This window comes from Nematostella vectensis, chromosome 8 (genome assembly GCF_932526225.1).
Source record: "Nematostella vectensis chromosome 8, jaNemVect1.1, whole genome shotgun sequence".
Lineage (NCBI taxonomy): Eukaryota > Metazoa > Cnidaria > Anthozoa > Actiniaria > Edwardsiidae > Nematostella > Nematostella vectensis.
The window spans coordinates 6,702,717-6,719,130 of NC_064041.1; the positions used below are offsets into that span (position 1 = coordinate 6,702,717).

Here is a 16,414-nt window from a genome sequence, read left to right on the forward strand (position 1 = left end):
TAGTGGTAGGGGGTGACGGTAATGTCACTTGTGATAGTGGTAGGGGGTGATGATAATGTCACTTTTTATAGTGGTGATGGGGTTACGATAATGTCACTTGTGATGGTGGTAATGGGGTTACGATAATGTCACTTGTGATGGTGGTAGGGGGTTACGATAATGTCACTTGTGATAGTGGTAGTGGTGATGATAATGTCACTTGTGATAGTGGTAATGGGGTGATGATAATGTCACTTGTGATAGTGGTAATGGGGTTACGATAATGTCACTTGTGATAGTGGTAGGGGGTTACGATAATGTCACTTGTGATAGTGATAGGGGGTGATGATAATGTCACTTGTGATAGTGGTAGGGGGTGATGATAATGTCACTTGTGATAGTGATAGGGGGTGATGATAATGTCACTTGTGATAGTGGTAATGGGGTGATGATAATGTCACTTGTGATGGTGGTAATGGGGTTACGATAATGTCAATTGTGATGGTGGTAATGGGGTGATGATAATGTCACTTGTGATGGTGGTAATGGGGTGACGATAATGTCACTTGTGATTTTGGTAATGGGGTTACGATAATGTCACTTGTGATGGTGGTAATGGGGTGACGATAATGTCACTTGTGATAGTGGTAGGGGGTTACGATAATGTCACTTGTGATAGTGGTAGTGGTGATGATAATGTCACTTGTGATAGTGGTAATGGGGTGATGATAATGTCACTTGTGATAGTGGTAATGGGGTTACGATAATGTCACTTGTGATAGTGATAGGGGGTGATGATAATGTCACTTGTGATAGTGGTAGGGGGTGATGATAATGTCACTTGTGATAGTGATAGGGGGTGATGATAATGTCACTTGTGATAGTGGTAGGGGGTGATGATAATGTCACTTGTGATAGTTGTAATGGGGTGATGATAATGTCACTTGTGATGGTGGTAATGGGGTTACGATAATGTCACTTGTGATGGTGGTAGGTGGTTACGATAATGTCACTTGTGATAGTGGTAGGGGGTGATGATAATGTCACTTGTGATAGTGGTAATGGGGTGATGATAATGTCACTTGTGATGGTGGTAATGGGGTTACGATAATGTCACTTGTGATGGTGGTAGGTGGTTACGATAATGTCACTTGTGATAGTGGTAGGGGGTGATGATAATGTCACTTGTGATAGTGGTAATGGTGTGATGATAATGTCACTTGTGATGGTGGTAATGGGGTTACGATAATGTCACTTGTGATGGTGGTAGGGGGTTACGATAATGTCACTTGTGATAGTGGTAGTGGTGATGATAATGTCACTTGTGATAGTGGTAATGGGGTGATGATAATGTCACTTGTGATAGTGGTAGGGGGTAACGATAATGTCACTTGTGATGGTGGTAATGGGTGATGATAATGTCACTTGTGATAGTGGTAATGGGGTGATGATAATGTCACTTGTGATAGTGGTAGGGGGTTACGATAATGTCACTTGTGATGGTAGTAGTTGGGTGACAATTATCTCACTTGTGATGGTAGTAGTTGGGTGACAATTATCTCACTTGTCATGGTGGTTATAGCACATAATTAATGCCAATGATGATTATGTCCACATTGTTATCATTTCTAGAGCACAGGCCTCGGCGTCAAATTATGAGAAGAAAAAGACCAGGGTCACTAACCAGGTATACAGTCTCGGTGGCTTATTTAGAACAGTGCTTCCTTTTTTTCACATTCTATAGTTGCCTGCACGGATATCAATTGTTTTGGAATAGTCCGACTATTATTACAGCCCATATTGAGAAGTTATCACAGGGGGAGAACTGACTTGTGGGTTTGTTGGTGCGTAGAATCACTAATCTGCTAGCAGATAATTCACTTATCACTTATTTGTAGATCATACGCAAGGGGTGGCTCACCGTATCACAGGCTGGGTTTATGAAAGGTGTTGGCATGGGCTCCAAAGAGTACTGGTTTGTTTTGACAGGTGAGCTCAGTTGGCTGAGAAATTACTCAGACGATAGTGCTGTGATTGGATGAGGATTCACTGATTGGCGTCTGAAATCTGAGCTGTGTTCCGGTCAACCCTTAAGCTTAACATTCCATGTTTGTTAAATTTCTTTGCTATCTTCAGAGGTATAATCAGGAACCACGGAAAGTGGATTTCATTTTACACTTAAAACCGTGACTTTTTTCTGACCCATACTACTTTTTGTGGCCTCTGCAGCCTTTTTTTTTCTTTCTGCAGTCTCTTTTGATTTAAAATAAGAAGCGGGCATACGATACCTTATTAGTATCCGGTTACTCTCTTTTCAGCTGAAACCTTGACGTGGTATAAGGATGAGGAGGTGAGGCACATAATACTAAAAACTGTGAAGAGATATGTGTAACAGGAACATTTTTCGAGTTCTATCACCAGATGTAACCGTTATTTTTGGGTGTTTGACCAACTATAACCACTCGTCAGATTGGCTGGGGGAGTTAACGGTTTTTACTCGTTTGATGCTACAATGTCTTTACAAGATGTGTTTCTCTGTCTGTTTCTTATTCTAGACGACATGTCCTTTAGGATAACTGACCCCCTTTGGCTCCCATCATAAAAAAGTGGAACTCGTTTTTGATATAGTGCTTCATAGCATCAAACAAAGCTCCAGTCGTCATTGTTCATTTCTGTGTTCTTCGGTTTTTTTTAACAATGTTTGCCGGCTTGCCTTTTGCAGGAAAAAGAGACAAAATACCAGCTCCGCCTAGATGGTGTAAGGTTGCGAGACTTGGAGGCAGGCTTCATGTCCAAAAGGGTCTCATTTGCCCTCTTTAACCCTGACACAAAGTAAGTTAAAGTAGTAGACAATCCTTCTAGACCATATAACAACAGCAACAAGTAAGCTTATCACAGTAAGCTTGACAATCCTGCTAGATTACAACTTAGTAAGCTCATCACATTCCTTGTATTTTGAATTATAAGGATGCAGATGATGGTTGGGTCGTAGGCATAGAAAGGTCCATTATGTTGCTTGCAATCAAATCGTGTCTGCCCACGGAACACAAAGTTAAGGATTGAGATAGGAGGAGGAAGGAAATCCTTGAAAACCCAGGGAAAACCCAAGGCAAAGACATGATCTAATAAAATGCACTGTGCCGTCCAGATGTTTCGACCTTTTGTTTTAGAAGCAAAACAGGTGCCACTGAGCTTTTAATGGCACTCTCTAACTTTGGGTTGTTACTTCAGGAACCTTTTTGAGGACCACAAGCACCTTTTAATGGCACTCTCTAACTTTGGGTTGTTACTTCAGGAACCTGTTTAAGGACCACAAGCAGCTTGAGCTGTCGGCAGATAATCAGGAGACGGTGGACAGCTGGAAGGCGTCATTTCTACGCGCTGGTGTCTATCCTGAAAGAGAGAGCTCAGAGGATAAGAGCCTTGTAAGTAGTAGATAAAAGAAAGTAGAGTTAAAGGACGGTTAAAAGTAAGACCTCTTCTGGTTATGGGGTGAGTTGCCTTTTTTGGGTCTTAATAGACTTCCAAAACGAGGTTTCTTATAGCAAGGCTGTGACGTTTCTTAAGACTGATCAGCTGTTCATGCTTTGGGTGGGGATAATTTTGTGTTGTCAAACTCATTTATTTAACTAGGTTACTTTGGTATAACGATAATGCAATGGCTGGTTGACAAAGATTATTTGAACTTGACAATTGGTGTGTATCAGTCTTTCCTGGCCACAGAAGAAAACATAAAAAACTCAAAAAGAATTCTTTTGTAATATTATATTTGGGAAGTAAAGCAAAAGTTGAATTAGACAGCAAAACTCCCCTTAGCCTATTGCCATTGCTTGTGGGTATTAGTGGGTTAATAGTTAATAGATTGGCTTAGATTGCGTGTTATGTACATAGCAAGGGGAGATTGGCACGCTGGACCCACAGATGGAACGGCAGGTGGAGACCATCCGCAACCTGGTGGACTCTTACATCCGTATCGTCAGCAAGACCATACGGGACCTTGTGCCCAAGACCATCATGTACATGATCATAAATAACGTAAGGCGGTATCCTTGAGCATTTCCTTGTTATATCCCCATGGTTATGGTACCCTTAAAGCCGCATTGTCACCAGTTTACTTCCGGTCGGTTACGTAACAATATCTGATGATTTTTAACGGAAAATGCGAAAAAATATTTCAAAATATTGAAAGCAGTGGGTCAATTGGAAGTTTCTTCGAGGATGTGATTGATAATTTAGGGCGGATGGCCTGTTAAATATTTCGGATTTTAATAGATTCTTTTGTCTTTTAACGGCTGAGTTTTACGTCGGACCTGAGTAAGTACGCAGCTGCTTTGTCTCCTATTATCTTTGGTCTACAAAGGAGTTCTTTTGTCTCTATTCTTCTCGTTCTTTGTGTCGAGGTGCGGATATTGTTCATTTGCCCAATCAATTGCAGCTCCTCCGGAAGTAAACTGGTCACAATGCGGCTTTAATCAATGCCATCAACAATGTACTCAAACACCTACAATGTTACACTTTACCCTTGTACATTATATACACGATCATCAACAATGTTACACTTTATCCTTGTACATTATGTACACGATCATCAACAATGTTACACTTCATCTCTGTACATTATGTATACGATCATCAACAATGTTACACTTCATCCTTGTACATTATGTACACGATCATCAACAATGTTACACTTTATCCTTGTACATTATGTACACGATCATCAACAATGTTACACTTTATCCTTGTACATTATGTACACGATCATCAACAATGTTACACTTTATCCTTGTAAATTATGTATACGATCATCAACAATGTTACACTTTATCCTTGTACATTATGTACACGATCATCAACAATGTTACACTTTATCCTTGTACATTATGTACACCATCTCCTACAATTTATCCCTGAACACTTTGTACACGGTTATCCACAATGTTCTGTAAGGCACCATTCTTTTGCATTATGTTCAGGATCATGCCGTGTTCTTAACCATCAGCGATTTAAGACACTCCTTCTTTTAGGCATTTAACGAAAAGTGGTTTTAATACGATGCAGTGACTAAGGGTCTCAACTTTTTTTTTCTTTACATACAGATAAAAGAATTCATTGCCGCAGAGTTGCTTGCGCATCTTTACTCCTCTGGGAATGTGGTAAGTTCTATAAATGTCAATTACTGCCTGTCTACTTGTTCACCACAGTCTATGACAGTCTTTTGTCTGTCCCTCTGTCAGTCTCTTTATCTTCCCGGCTCTTTACGGATCCCTCTTTAGTCATCTGCTAGTCAACCGATGCTACCATTATTTGTCCATCGCCTAATCTACCACCCTTGCCATAGAGTGACCTCATGGAGGAGAGTGAGGAAGAAGCCCAGCGCCGCGAAGAGATGCTCAAGATGTATCACAGCACCAAAGAGGCCTTGCAGATCGTGGGCGACATTGACACACATACCATTTCAATTCCAACCCCACCCCCCGTGGACAATAGCGACTTTGATCCAAGGTTAGTAGAAGATACAACGAAAATAAATCTACTCGCGTCCTCATCTGATATTTCTCTCCTCCTACCCTTGCCTCTCTTATCTTTCTTTGCCTAAATCTTACTTTAATCCTACCACTGGATTCTACTTTATTTATCTTACCCTAACATTAAAGCGACATCTTCTGGAGGGACGACGAAAACCTCAACTGACAAAATACACTGAAGAATCTACACTGAAGAATCCGCACTATTTAACAGGCCATCCGTACTAAATTATCAGTCACATCTTCAAAGATACTTCCAATAGACGCACTGCTTTTACAATTTTGAAATATTTTTTACGTTTTCTGTTAAAAATATTCCGAGATTGTTACGCAATCGGCTGAAGTAAACTGGGGACATTGCCGCTTGTAGGGTGTACGCTTCTTACCATACTGTATCTTACCCAGGCCTTCAGACATCGAAATCTTTTCTTAAAGCTTTCGGACTGCTCCTAGTCTCTTAACAGTTTGTTGAACTTTAAAAACACTCTATTTCTAATAATTCTTTACTAACCTATACGTTAATGGGCTTTTGTGTGTTCCCTTGATACTACTGTTCACCAGGGGATCTTATCACAGCCCTCAAGTGCCTAGACGCCCTATGTCATCAGGTGGTGCGCTCCCTGCGCCACCCTCACGGCCTTCAGCCCCAAGCCGCCCAGCTCCCTCCCGGCCCGACAGGGAACTCAGGTAGAACGCAAAGTTTGATACTTCATTTACCAAATTCAATCGAAAATATCGCATTGGCTTTCCCAAATCGCACTTGATACTTTGCTAGAACGACAAAATGGCGGATGACAGGCTGTTTAATACCTCTAATGCACACTCGATGTAGTGCAACCACCACCATATTACACAGATTACAAATATAAGCGTTCTTGGAAGACGCAGTGTTACCATCTTCACTACATTGCACCATTCTGAAATCAGGAAGATAAATCAACCCAAGGTTGAAGTGTTATGTTTTATGCCTCTGTAAAATCAGAATTTTTTCGCAGTTTAGTCTCGCTCGCTAATTCTTTAATGCTTTCTTATGAACGAGAAGGGAACTCAAGTACGATGTATTTTTAATACTGCTGCCCAAACTGGTACAACTAGAGCGACTACATTAAAGCTGTAAAAAAAAACTAGGTGGTCTGCTCAAGCGTAGTGGAATCAGGGAGATAAATAAACACAAGATTGAAGTGGTATGCTTGAGCCTCGGTAGTTTCGCCGACGTTTAAGCTCTATGTCGGAGCGACGACGAACTACCGTACCATACTCTGTCGCTCCCTTTCCGCCTTACATATACAAAAATTAAACCTTCTCTTGCATGTCTTCAAAAGTATACAGACATGTTTACTTTTATTCCCACTCATTCTAACCTATTCCTTTACTTTCAGGAGACCACCAGCCCCTCCTAAACCAGGCGGAGCACCCCCAATTCCGGGTCGTCCACCAATCCCGTCGCGTCCTACGTAATATCGCACTCTGATTGGTGGCTCTAGCGTGCAAGGGCGGCGATGATTGGTCAGATACTTTAATTTGGTGCTTTTTACTTAGGATGGGGTGGTTTTGATACTCACCTTAAAAAAAAAAAAACGGCCAGCCACTGTCATTTGAATAGGGGAAAGTGGTGATACTCACTCAAACTTCGTCAGTGCGTCAGGGCTACAATTACGACACCATCGGGTGATTTTGAGATCCATGTCAAGTCAAGGACAAAGCTCCCTGCTGAGTCCCTATGGAGTTGTCAATAAATACACCGGGTCAATCCAAGAACGCTAAGAATTCACACTAGAGACAACCTTTACGGCTCTATTGTAAATTCAGCAAATCATAGTTGTCCATTTGTTTGTTGCGATTTTTCTCTAATGAAATAATATAATTTGGAATGCTTTTATAATTAATTCAAGCCGGATCCCTTCTGGTTCCAGCTCTGTAAAGTGTGGCTATGGAATGCTTGTATCAAAATCGTGGTATACTGTAGATGTACAATTAGTTAATTAAAAAATATCAAGAGTCTCGTTTCCAAGCGTCAAAATGCACGTGATCGTAACCTTGCTTCCTGATTGGCTCCCATGTGACTTGTGATCGTAGTTTTGGTTTCTCATTGGCTCTCACATGACATGTGATCGTAGCCTTGCGTTCCCATTAGCTCTCACATGACATGATCGTAGTCTTGCGTTCTCATTGGCTCTCACATGACATGTGATCGTAGCCTTGCGTTCTCATTGGCTCTCATATGACATGTGATCGTAGCCTTGCTTGTTTGCTTTCCATGACGTGACTGGGCGCGCCGTTCCACTGACTTTTCACATGAAGTGATTGCATCCCTGCGCTCTCTACGGCTTTCACATGACTTGCGATAGTGTCCTTGGGATGTCGTTGGTTTTTCATTGGTTTCGACTAACGACGACTTGTCCACATTGTCGGAGACTCCTAGCGACGAGTTTGTTGTCACATACTCCCGTACTTCTCCTTCCCACCCCCACTATCACACAGATCAACAACGTTAATCCACTTGATACTCCCAATACAAACAATCGAAGGGAGATTTTACATTTCTATCATGCCCCCCCCCCCCCCCCCCCACCCGCTTCAAATTCTTTCTCTTATTATTTCAAATAAGAGAATAAATTTGATAATTAAATTATCAAACACACCTCAAGCCTCTTATCTGTGAAGATTGCGTTGTCAATAACAGAGTTAAACCATGTCGTTGACGGCCCTGGTAACCAGACTGGGTTACCTGGCATCGTCATTAACGTCTTGAAAAGATAACACTCGTTTGAATGCAAAATAAGTTTATGCCTCCAGGATAAACTATGAAAATGCATTCCCATTTAGCGTCAATTCAGATAATTTATGACCTCGATTATGTGTCAAAAATACATTAAAGTAATTGTTAACAAGGAGAACTCTAGAACATTTATTTTAGTCTCACCCACTCGCCATTGTTTTGAAAGGGCACCTGTTGTCATTGTGGTAAAAATGCTGTTTTTTTTATCTGCCTTAACAAACAACACTTAGCTAAATACTTATGTGGCTAGAATCTTCAAATAATCTTATTTTCTCCAATTGCTATTGCAAATCGGCGAGGAATACTTTTAATTATATGCGAAACATCTTTTTGTCGATTGCCTAATGTCATCGCATCCATGCTTTTTTATTAATACTGGAGAATACTTTTACGTATGTAAACATCTTTTTTTTTGGTATTCCGTAAGCTTTTTTTTTTTTTTAAAGCGTCAGTTCCCTCGTAATAGAAACCTACGTATTTCTAAATATTTTCGGGGATTTTCAAAACAATATTCTATTCCTAAAAGCAAAGATAAAGATTTGTGATAAAAGTACGCAAGATCCTTAACTTTTATTCATAAATTTGAATGTCTAAAACGAGAAGTTTATTAGCTGAAAACAGATTTTTCTATCAAAATCTTATAGCCCAACGCCATTCGTTAAACGTTCGTAAAGATATCTTTTTGTTTTGTACACTGGAATTCTGAATAAATAGTATTTTGGGTAATTTATGAAGAAAGCGAAGTTTTCTTTTAGAAACCGGAAAAAGACGCAGTCTTTCCCCCAAACCATCTTTGTGACGTTGCAAAACAAGACAATCAGACCGCCAGCTGCTGTGCAAAAATTACGGAATCCATTGTTTTCCGGATTGAATAAGCCTTTCCTATTACCGCGGGTTTTCTAAAATACTAGCACTAAAACCTCAAGTCTCACCTAAAATTACCCAAATCACGCATTCTAGCCACTTCAAAAGAACAGAAATGACTTTGTAGCGAGGGAACTATGTTCGGGTTCGGTAAGGTTAAGGAACGCACTACATCGGCCGAATCCATACCGCAAACCGACTTAGATGACAAGCCGGGAAAACTCAAGCGCCATGGAACGCTTCAAAGCTTGGAGGTTTTCCAGGCATGGGCTAAGGATTCTTTCTTAAGGGATTCAACTATAGACATTTTAGTGTCTGAGCACGAAATTGATTGCATTCCAGCTGTCTTGGCGTTGAAAAGTGAGGATATTTCTCAGTTGGGTCTACCGGTTGGTCAACAGAGGCTTTTAGAAGGTGCGGTCGATAAATTGAAGCAAGAATACGAGTTAGTTCGACCACCGACCCCGCTTACGAGAATAAGCCTCGAAACACCGGCGTATAAAACAATGCTTGAAATAAGTGAGAAACAAGAGGGAGAAGGGATAGAAATGACCACACCAACGGATGATTTCAGATCTATGTCCAGTCAAGATGGCCAGAGCTCTCGTGAAATTTCACAAGCGTTTGCTAGCCCTCCGTATGGAAGTGAAAGCAAGCTCGAAAAAGAAGGATTACTAAAATTCGACCACGAAAGAGCAGCCAAGCAATCAAGTGGCGAAGGTAAAATATATTCAGAATGCTCTGATTTATTCTATTTTCAGGTTCCTATCCTTTATTTTCCCAAAAAAATTAGGAATTGTTATGAATTGCGGAAAGCGCATTGATCACATTTCGAATTCCAATTCCAATATTTTTGGCTTATTTCAATCTCTTTGATTTCATTTAAGGTGTGTTGTTTATTTATTTTTGATTGATAAACTCAATGAAGCCCTTGTCATAAGCAGCTACAGTGCTTTTTCAGTATATTTGCTATCAATGACAATGCAAACGAAAATTTATTTGCTTAAATATGACAACAACAAAAAATTGTATGACTGGCGTATCCGTGTAACTTCCGTTTGAATGAGATTTGAACAAGTATATCGATGACATAATTTAGCAATATAGTGCCTAGCGACAATGACATTAAATCTGCATATTCTTAATGATCAAAGTAGAGTCTCAGTATATTGTAGTCAGCAGACAAAGATAATCCATTCGCGTATATCGTTTTATCCACCAAGCAAATATGGCACGGCCTATTTGATATTAAAACCTGTGTAAGTTAAACAATTAAATTCATAAAAAAAAAACTTATTTCAAAATACTAATTGTGACTGTCATGTAAAACATACGGATTTCTTTTATGCCTTGTTTGCTATCTAAAGTATCATATCATTTCTCACACATGTCTTCTGTACATTACTGTTAACATAACGTATTTCAACGTATCTTTTTTAAGTATATTTTTTTACAATGAAAACATTTTGTGCGCGTTTTGTTCTGCAAACCATTATTTTTTGTTATTTTGTTTTGGTATGCTGCTTATTTTAATAAGCATTTAAAACGCAAAAAATGAATTAAAACTGTTTTTGATGTAAGCGGGGAATTAGATTGAGACTTCGAAAAAATGACGGATCACAAAAACATCTCTTCCTTGCTGATTTTCTTATGTTTACCCTTTCATTTTTTGTAACAGCTATATTTAAAGTTGACCTCTGATTACTTCAACCCACAAAACCCTGGCTATTTTTGAGCTGAATTGTTTACACTGCTATTCTGGGTCTGTGTCATCTGGAATTGATTTGTTTGTCTTTGAGGTGAAAACACATGTCTGACTGTGGGGAGAGACGTTTGACTGGCCTTCCCTTATGATTTTTTTCACGGATCTCCCAGAAAGCTTTGCACTTTGTAATGGCAGAAGATGGTTTTAAAAGCTTTCAAGGAGTGGACATCGTGTTTTTCGGTCATGAGAATAAACCTCGAGAATCAGAATATCGTAACGATTCGAATAAGCGCCCCAACCCCAATAAGCGCCCCCTCGACCTCGAATTATGGAATAAGCAACTCCCTCCTCACCGTAATAATGTAATAATAAACAAACAATTTAATGGTGTAAATCTTTATTTTATTTAGCTCGCATTGACATTCTCACATTACAACGATATTGACATCGATTTATACAAAAAAAACCTACTTGAATGTAATTTATTAAGTCTAACAACATTTCCTCTTTCTTTTTGTGTATCGCAAATACAGATTTGTATTCGATTCAGGAGCTGGTATTTTCTGTCCGAAATGAACACCCTACCCAAAAAGCACGCTTTTTTTAATAGGCCCTCTCCCCCGCTTATTCCAATCATTACGGTAAAGATATCTATGTTTGAGCTGTGTTTGCTGATCTGTCTCCCTTGTGTGGTATTTTGAGAGTTTTGTTGGGATGGTCGATTCTGCTGTATTCCTTGTTTGATTTTGAAATTTGTCAAAGAATCTGAGCTATTATTTGGCTGAAGAGTAGTTGCTTGACCCTTAATGCATATCTTCTTCCTGATATTCCAATTTTCCTTGGCGTTTTGATTTATTATCAGTCGTCAAGCGTCATTCTTGAGAAAAACAAACATCGCAAATCTAGTACATTCTCTGTATTAGAGAACAATTTTGTTATTCATTCATTTTAGGGAAAAGTTCTAGACCCCAGCCACGCAGCATTCCCAATGGAGAGGAGCCTGGTAAAGAAGATGACGACAACACGGTACTGCGTTGGGTCATTTGCCTAATTTTCATGCCACTGTACATCGTCATTTCCATATTTGGTATTGTCATTTGGCTACTAATGGCGCCATGTAAGTAAAGAATTCTCTTTATTTTAGATGGTTAATAGAAATAATCTTCCAACGGGCATTGTCCTCAATAACCTTGAAAATAAAGTTAAAAATAATGCATTCTCAGGTCAATAGGTCATTATTCCCAACTTACCTTCATCTAATTTATCTGATCTAACTTTTTCATATTCAAATACACATCCAAACTTAGTCACTTTTATATCTAACGACAAAGGTGTTAACTGAAGTCCAATCAATGGATTCAGTGATTACCCAAGTTATTTATCATCTTAGGCACATCTACAGGGTGGGGTCAGGACGCCTTGGTCAACCCTTTAGACATACGCTCCTTACGGTCACAGGAGGGGCGTGAGGGTCTGGTAGATAAGACTCCCAGCATCCTTTATCACTCTTTGAACATTCATCGTAAAAAAAAAAATGGTATAACGATATCTGAGTAAAATATAAGGGAAACAATTTCTCATATGAAGAAAACGTCGTTTTGAGGGACTGGTACCGAGGAATCTTAGTTTCTTTTCAGATACTTTCTCCATTGACCAAAAAAGATCACAGTCAGTGTTTTTTTTCTTCTGAATACAAGTAATAAGGTTTACGAAGCACTTGCGGTACGACAACCTTAAAATTGCCAAAAATCATACAGTTTTTCCAAATAATGAACATAATAGTTTCCTTATATGGAAGTGACCGCGTTTGGCAAAAACGACAGTTTTTGGCTAAATTTTCTTGATATGCAATGTAACGATGCTATCCATCTATCCTTGTCACATTGTTATACTGATAAGCAACTGTAGGACCCATAAAACTCCTTCCGCCGGTGAATCCCAAATAGACCTAATATAGCTTTTTGCAATAACGTACATTACGTAGCGTAAGGCTAGAGTACTAATTTCCCTGTGGTATGAGGCGCCGTTCAAATATCGCTAACATCGTTCAGAATGCGTGCACAGCCTCGCTCAGATGGACAAAAGACGGGGAATATTGACGATAGCTTATTCGAGCACCAGCCAACTTGATTCGAAAAATGCAAAGCATTGTTTGCCACAGCCATATTCAGGCGCGTACCGAGGATTGGCTGAGGGGGTTGCGTTGTCATAGGTATCATGGAAAGAGCATAGTATCTAAAGATCCCTTAATAGAAGATGACCCACTGTTTGGTTGCCAAGGGGAAGGGGGGGGGGGGGTGCACGCGCCGCTTGCGCACCCCCTTTGTACGTGCCTGATATTGAACACTTCCGCCATGCTAGTGTTGATTGTAATTTACAGTAGAACCTCTATATAACAGACACTCACTAGTCCGAAACATGTGTGTAATGTACAGTGGAACCTGATCTTGTACACATTTTTCCCGACAGTCCTGATCTGCAGTAAGCAAGACAGTTGCTATGCCAACACTACATACGATATTTACGAGAAGGTCGTCTTGGCGCCGGTGAGAGCCTATCATTGGGCGAAACTAAAACGAGGCAGTGCGGGCCTGAACATGAGAAAAAAGCGTTATGGAGGCACCGAAGACCCCGAGAAAGGAACCAAGAAATAATGAAAATAATTATTCCATCGATCAATGGGGGAAGACGTCAAGCCAGCAATGATAATTTTGTGTTCGTACTTTTATTATTTACGTATTTACTTTTACTTATGTATAGAGCATGGCTTTTGTTTTCAAGATCTAGATGAGTAACAGCCTTTATGCCGTGTTAAGCTTAATGCTGGTTCTGTCGCAATGGGTGTTTCAGAAATATGCACAATGGCCATCAAGACGGCGTATCACTTTAGAGTCGTTTAACTTCCTTTGCCCCTGATACGTCTAGGGCTGCTTTGCTGGCACACCATCCGCTGGCCGTGACAACGTGACAGTGTTCTTTGACATCTAGAAAGCGAGATACTAACCATGCAGTGGCGGATCCGCGAGTTCAAAATAGTGGGTGGATAATGGTCGGATTAGACGGCTTATACAGATACTGATCCAGTGGTTTTTGGTATGTCACATAGTCTAACAATAGTTAATGCTGAATTGGATTTGTCGAGTCAGAAAAGTCAAGCAGGCGAAGTCTTGAGTTTTACTCAAAAAGGGGGGTGGATATCCACCCAATCCACCCCCCTGTATCCGCCCCTGCCATGCCTCTTCCTTGACCCTGTCATAGGTTTGACCATAACCCCACGCCACTGTGACTTTGAAGTGTGATCGTGACATGAACTGTGGCCTGCAGCGTTACACCCAGACCGTGACCCTGTTGTAACAGTTTCGTGACAGTTGTTATCTTGATAAACCCCACCATGACCGTGACCTGTAGTATGATCTTGACCTGTAGTGTGACCGTGACCCTGTTGTGACCGTTTCGTAATTGTTGTTATTCTGATAAACCCTACCATGACCGTGACCCGTAGCGTGACCGTGACATATAGTGTGAACATGACCTAAGTTTGACCTTGACTTATAGCTTGACTGTGACCAGAAGTTTGACCGTGACTTAAAGTGTGACCGTAACTTATAGTGTGACCGTGACCTGTAGTGTGACCGTGACCTGTAGTGTGACCGTGATCTGTAGTGTGACCGTGACCTGTAGTGTGACCGTGACCTGTAGTGTGACCGTGACCTGTAGTGTGACCGTGACCTGTATTGTGACCGTGACCTATATTGGGACCGTCTGGTATCATCTTCTGGTGGTAAGGCATTTCCAGGTATACTCCATGTACTAGACAAAATCATATTCAGGATCAAATTTTTGTATCACCCTACTCTTTCGTTATGGAGATTTTGTATTAAGGGTTAATTCATCCATTAGGTGGTCTTAGTTTTATACATCTATGCTTCATGGCCAAGTCCCACAAGAAAACCTTTGTTCATCACTCATTCAATTCCTTTATACAATCACTCAAATCCATGGGCCTATTTAAACACTAAGTACGAATCTAGGGCTTCTCAATGTACCTAGTGCCATCGACACTATTTATATGACAGTATTGCCAACAATTTACATCCATAAAATTCATTTCGCTCTTTGATTGTTCATATTAGGTAAATCACATCGCTACGATCAATTCTCCCCTTCACCTCCAGTGCCGAAGCGCCCATAGGGGCTGAGGAGGCCCGTGCCCTCCAACTTTTCCAATTTTTTCTCTGAAATTATAAGGACATGGGTGTGCCTCGAGTTTTCAAAATGTCTCTGTATAGCGCTCCCCAGTTTCGAGGCCTGCTAGGCCTCGATCATCTTTCAATCATCTTGTATATTCAGTGCCGTAGCAGGCATCAAAATATTAGGGGCCCAACCCAGAAACCCGTTAGAAAATATTGTGGGGCACAGCAACACCCCTACTGGTCATTTCCTTAAAAATTTTGAAAATATTGGAGGCGGAGGGGGGGGGGGGGGGGCACGTGCACCCAGTGCCCAACCCCGGCCCTGGCCTTAGCACACCCTGTGGCGCTCTGGGTTCCCACGGGTAAAGATGAGGGTCGTTTTCTGAACTGTTCCGTGTAACCAAGAAAAGGATTAACAAACGCCCTCATTCCATTATTATTAGGCGGCGGTAGCAACTGTTGCATGGAGAGTGGAACGTAGTACTGCTCCAAGGATAGGCGGCGAAGCAGCAAGCTCCGCAGTAAAAATTGTCGGACGCTTTAGAGCAAGCTGTTCACAAAATTCTCTCGAGGCTTTCCCGCCGCTGTTTGTATTCTTGTTCGTTCGCATTACTGTAGAGCAACAACAAAAATTTCTATTAAAGCGTTTCGCTTTTCTGGTCAAATTCAGAACAAGAGGAATTGTTTGTAGAATAAAGATAAGGTAGTGGTTCAGCCCCTTAGCAAATGGGATTGACAGCCCACTTTACTGATATACAGTAAATATTGGTCTATCTATTAACTTATATTATTTAGGAAGATTTTGTAATTCGTTATCAACTATTATTAGCGTTTACCTATTAAACGACCAAACTCTATAAAGCGGTCACCTATGAATGACCAGCCTCTATTAGACGGCCAATTGACCTCATATTGGAGTATTGCCCCGAGAATGGCTGCTCGGTACCACTGTACCATAAAAATTTGAAATAAAACTTTTAAGTTTACGAATTATTTTTCACGTATCAGTCAATACATATATATATATATATATATATATATATATATATATATATATATATATATATATATATATATATATATCGAAATATTTTATGGAAAATATTATTTTAATGAAATTATTTTGTTACTCGGAGTATCAGGGATATATGAGATATTATAGGAGTCTAGTAATAGGCAGAAATATAATCAAACTAAAGTCGTGTATTAAATTAAAAATGAAATAAAATATGGTGAGAATATAATGATACCACAAGCAAACGGTGTTTCGATAAATCATTTTCGTAAATGTTTCTCGTGCATATTTCTACGGAGCCCGGGAAGTTTTCATTTTTTACGAGGATCGCTCGTACATTTTTGGGGATCG

At 40.2% G+C, this 16,414-nt stretch overlaps 2 protein-coding genes across 5 annotated transcripts in view; both read left to right on the forward strand.

The window, feature by feature from the left end:
• Nucleotides 1-7,513, forward strand: part of LOC5515229 (dynamin-1) — a 44,379-nt gene extending 36,866 nt beyond the window's left edge. The window contains exons 13-22 of one of the 2 annotated variants that reach the window (XM_048731210.1): nucleotides 1,612-1,666; nucleotides 1,878-1,968; nucleotides 2,298-2,329; nucleotides 2,702-2,811; nucleotides 3,275-3,404; nucleotides 3,871-4,014; nucleotides 5,079-5,135; nucleotides 5,321-5,484; nucleotides 6,069-6,194; nucleotides 6,887-7,513. In XM_048731210.1, the coding sequence (XP_048587167.1) occupies nucleotides 1,612-1,666; nucleotides 1,878-1,968; nucleotides 2,298-2,329; nucleotides 2,702-2,811; nucleotides 3,275-3,404; nucleotides 3,871-4,014; nucleotides 5,079-5,135; nucleotides 5,321-5,484; nucleotides 6,069-6,194; nucleotides 6,887-6,965 (988 nt within the window). In that variant the 3' untranslated portion in view covers nucleotides 6,966-7,513. The remainder of the gene's footprint in view (nucleotides 1-1,611; nucleotides 1,667-1,877; nucleotides 1,969-2,297; nucleotides 2,330-2,701; nucleotides 2,812-3,274; nucleotides 3,405-3,870; nucleotides 4,015-5,078; nucleotides 5,136-5,320; nucleotides 5,485-6,068; nucleotides 6,195-6,886) is intronic. The other variant, XM_048731211.1, reaches the window with a different exon arrangement.
• A 1,600-nt stretch (nucleotides 7,514-9,113) lies between these two features.
• On the forward strand, nucleotides 9,114-16,303 carry LOC116619776. Of its 3 annotated transcripts, none has more exons than XR_007312497.1 (4): nucleotides 9,114-9,870; nucleotides 11,808-11,972; nucleotides 13,325-13,948; nucleotides 14,989-16,303. XR_007312497.1 is itself a non-coding variant. In XM_032384924.2 (3 exons), the coding sequence occupies exons 1-3, from the start codon at nucleotides 9,288-9,290 to the stop codon at nucleotides 13,507-13,509; spliced, it is 933 nt and encodes a 310-aa protein (XP_032240815.1). In that variant the 5' UTR covers nucleotides 9,114-9,287; the 3' UTR covers nucleotides 13,510-16,303. The 3 variants fall into 3 exon arrangements, 1 of the variants encoding a protein (XP_032240815.1); XR_007312498.1 differs by having other exon boundaries at nucleotides 15,492-16,303; XM_032384924.2 differs by having other exon boundaries at nucleotides 13,325-16,303.
• The last annotated feature ends 111 nt before the right edge of the window (nucleotides 16,304-16,414 follow it).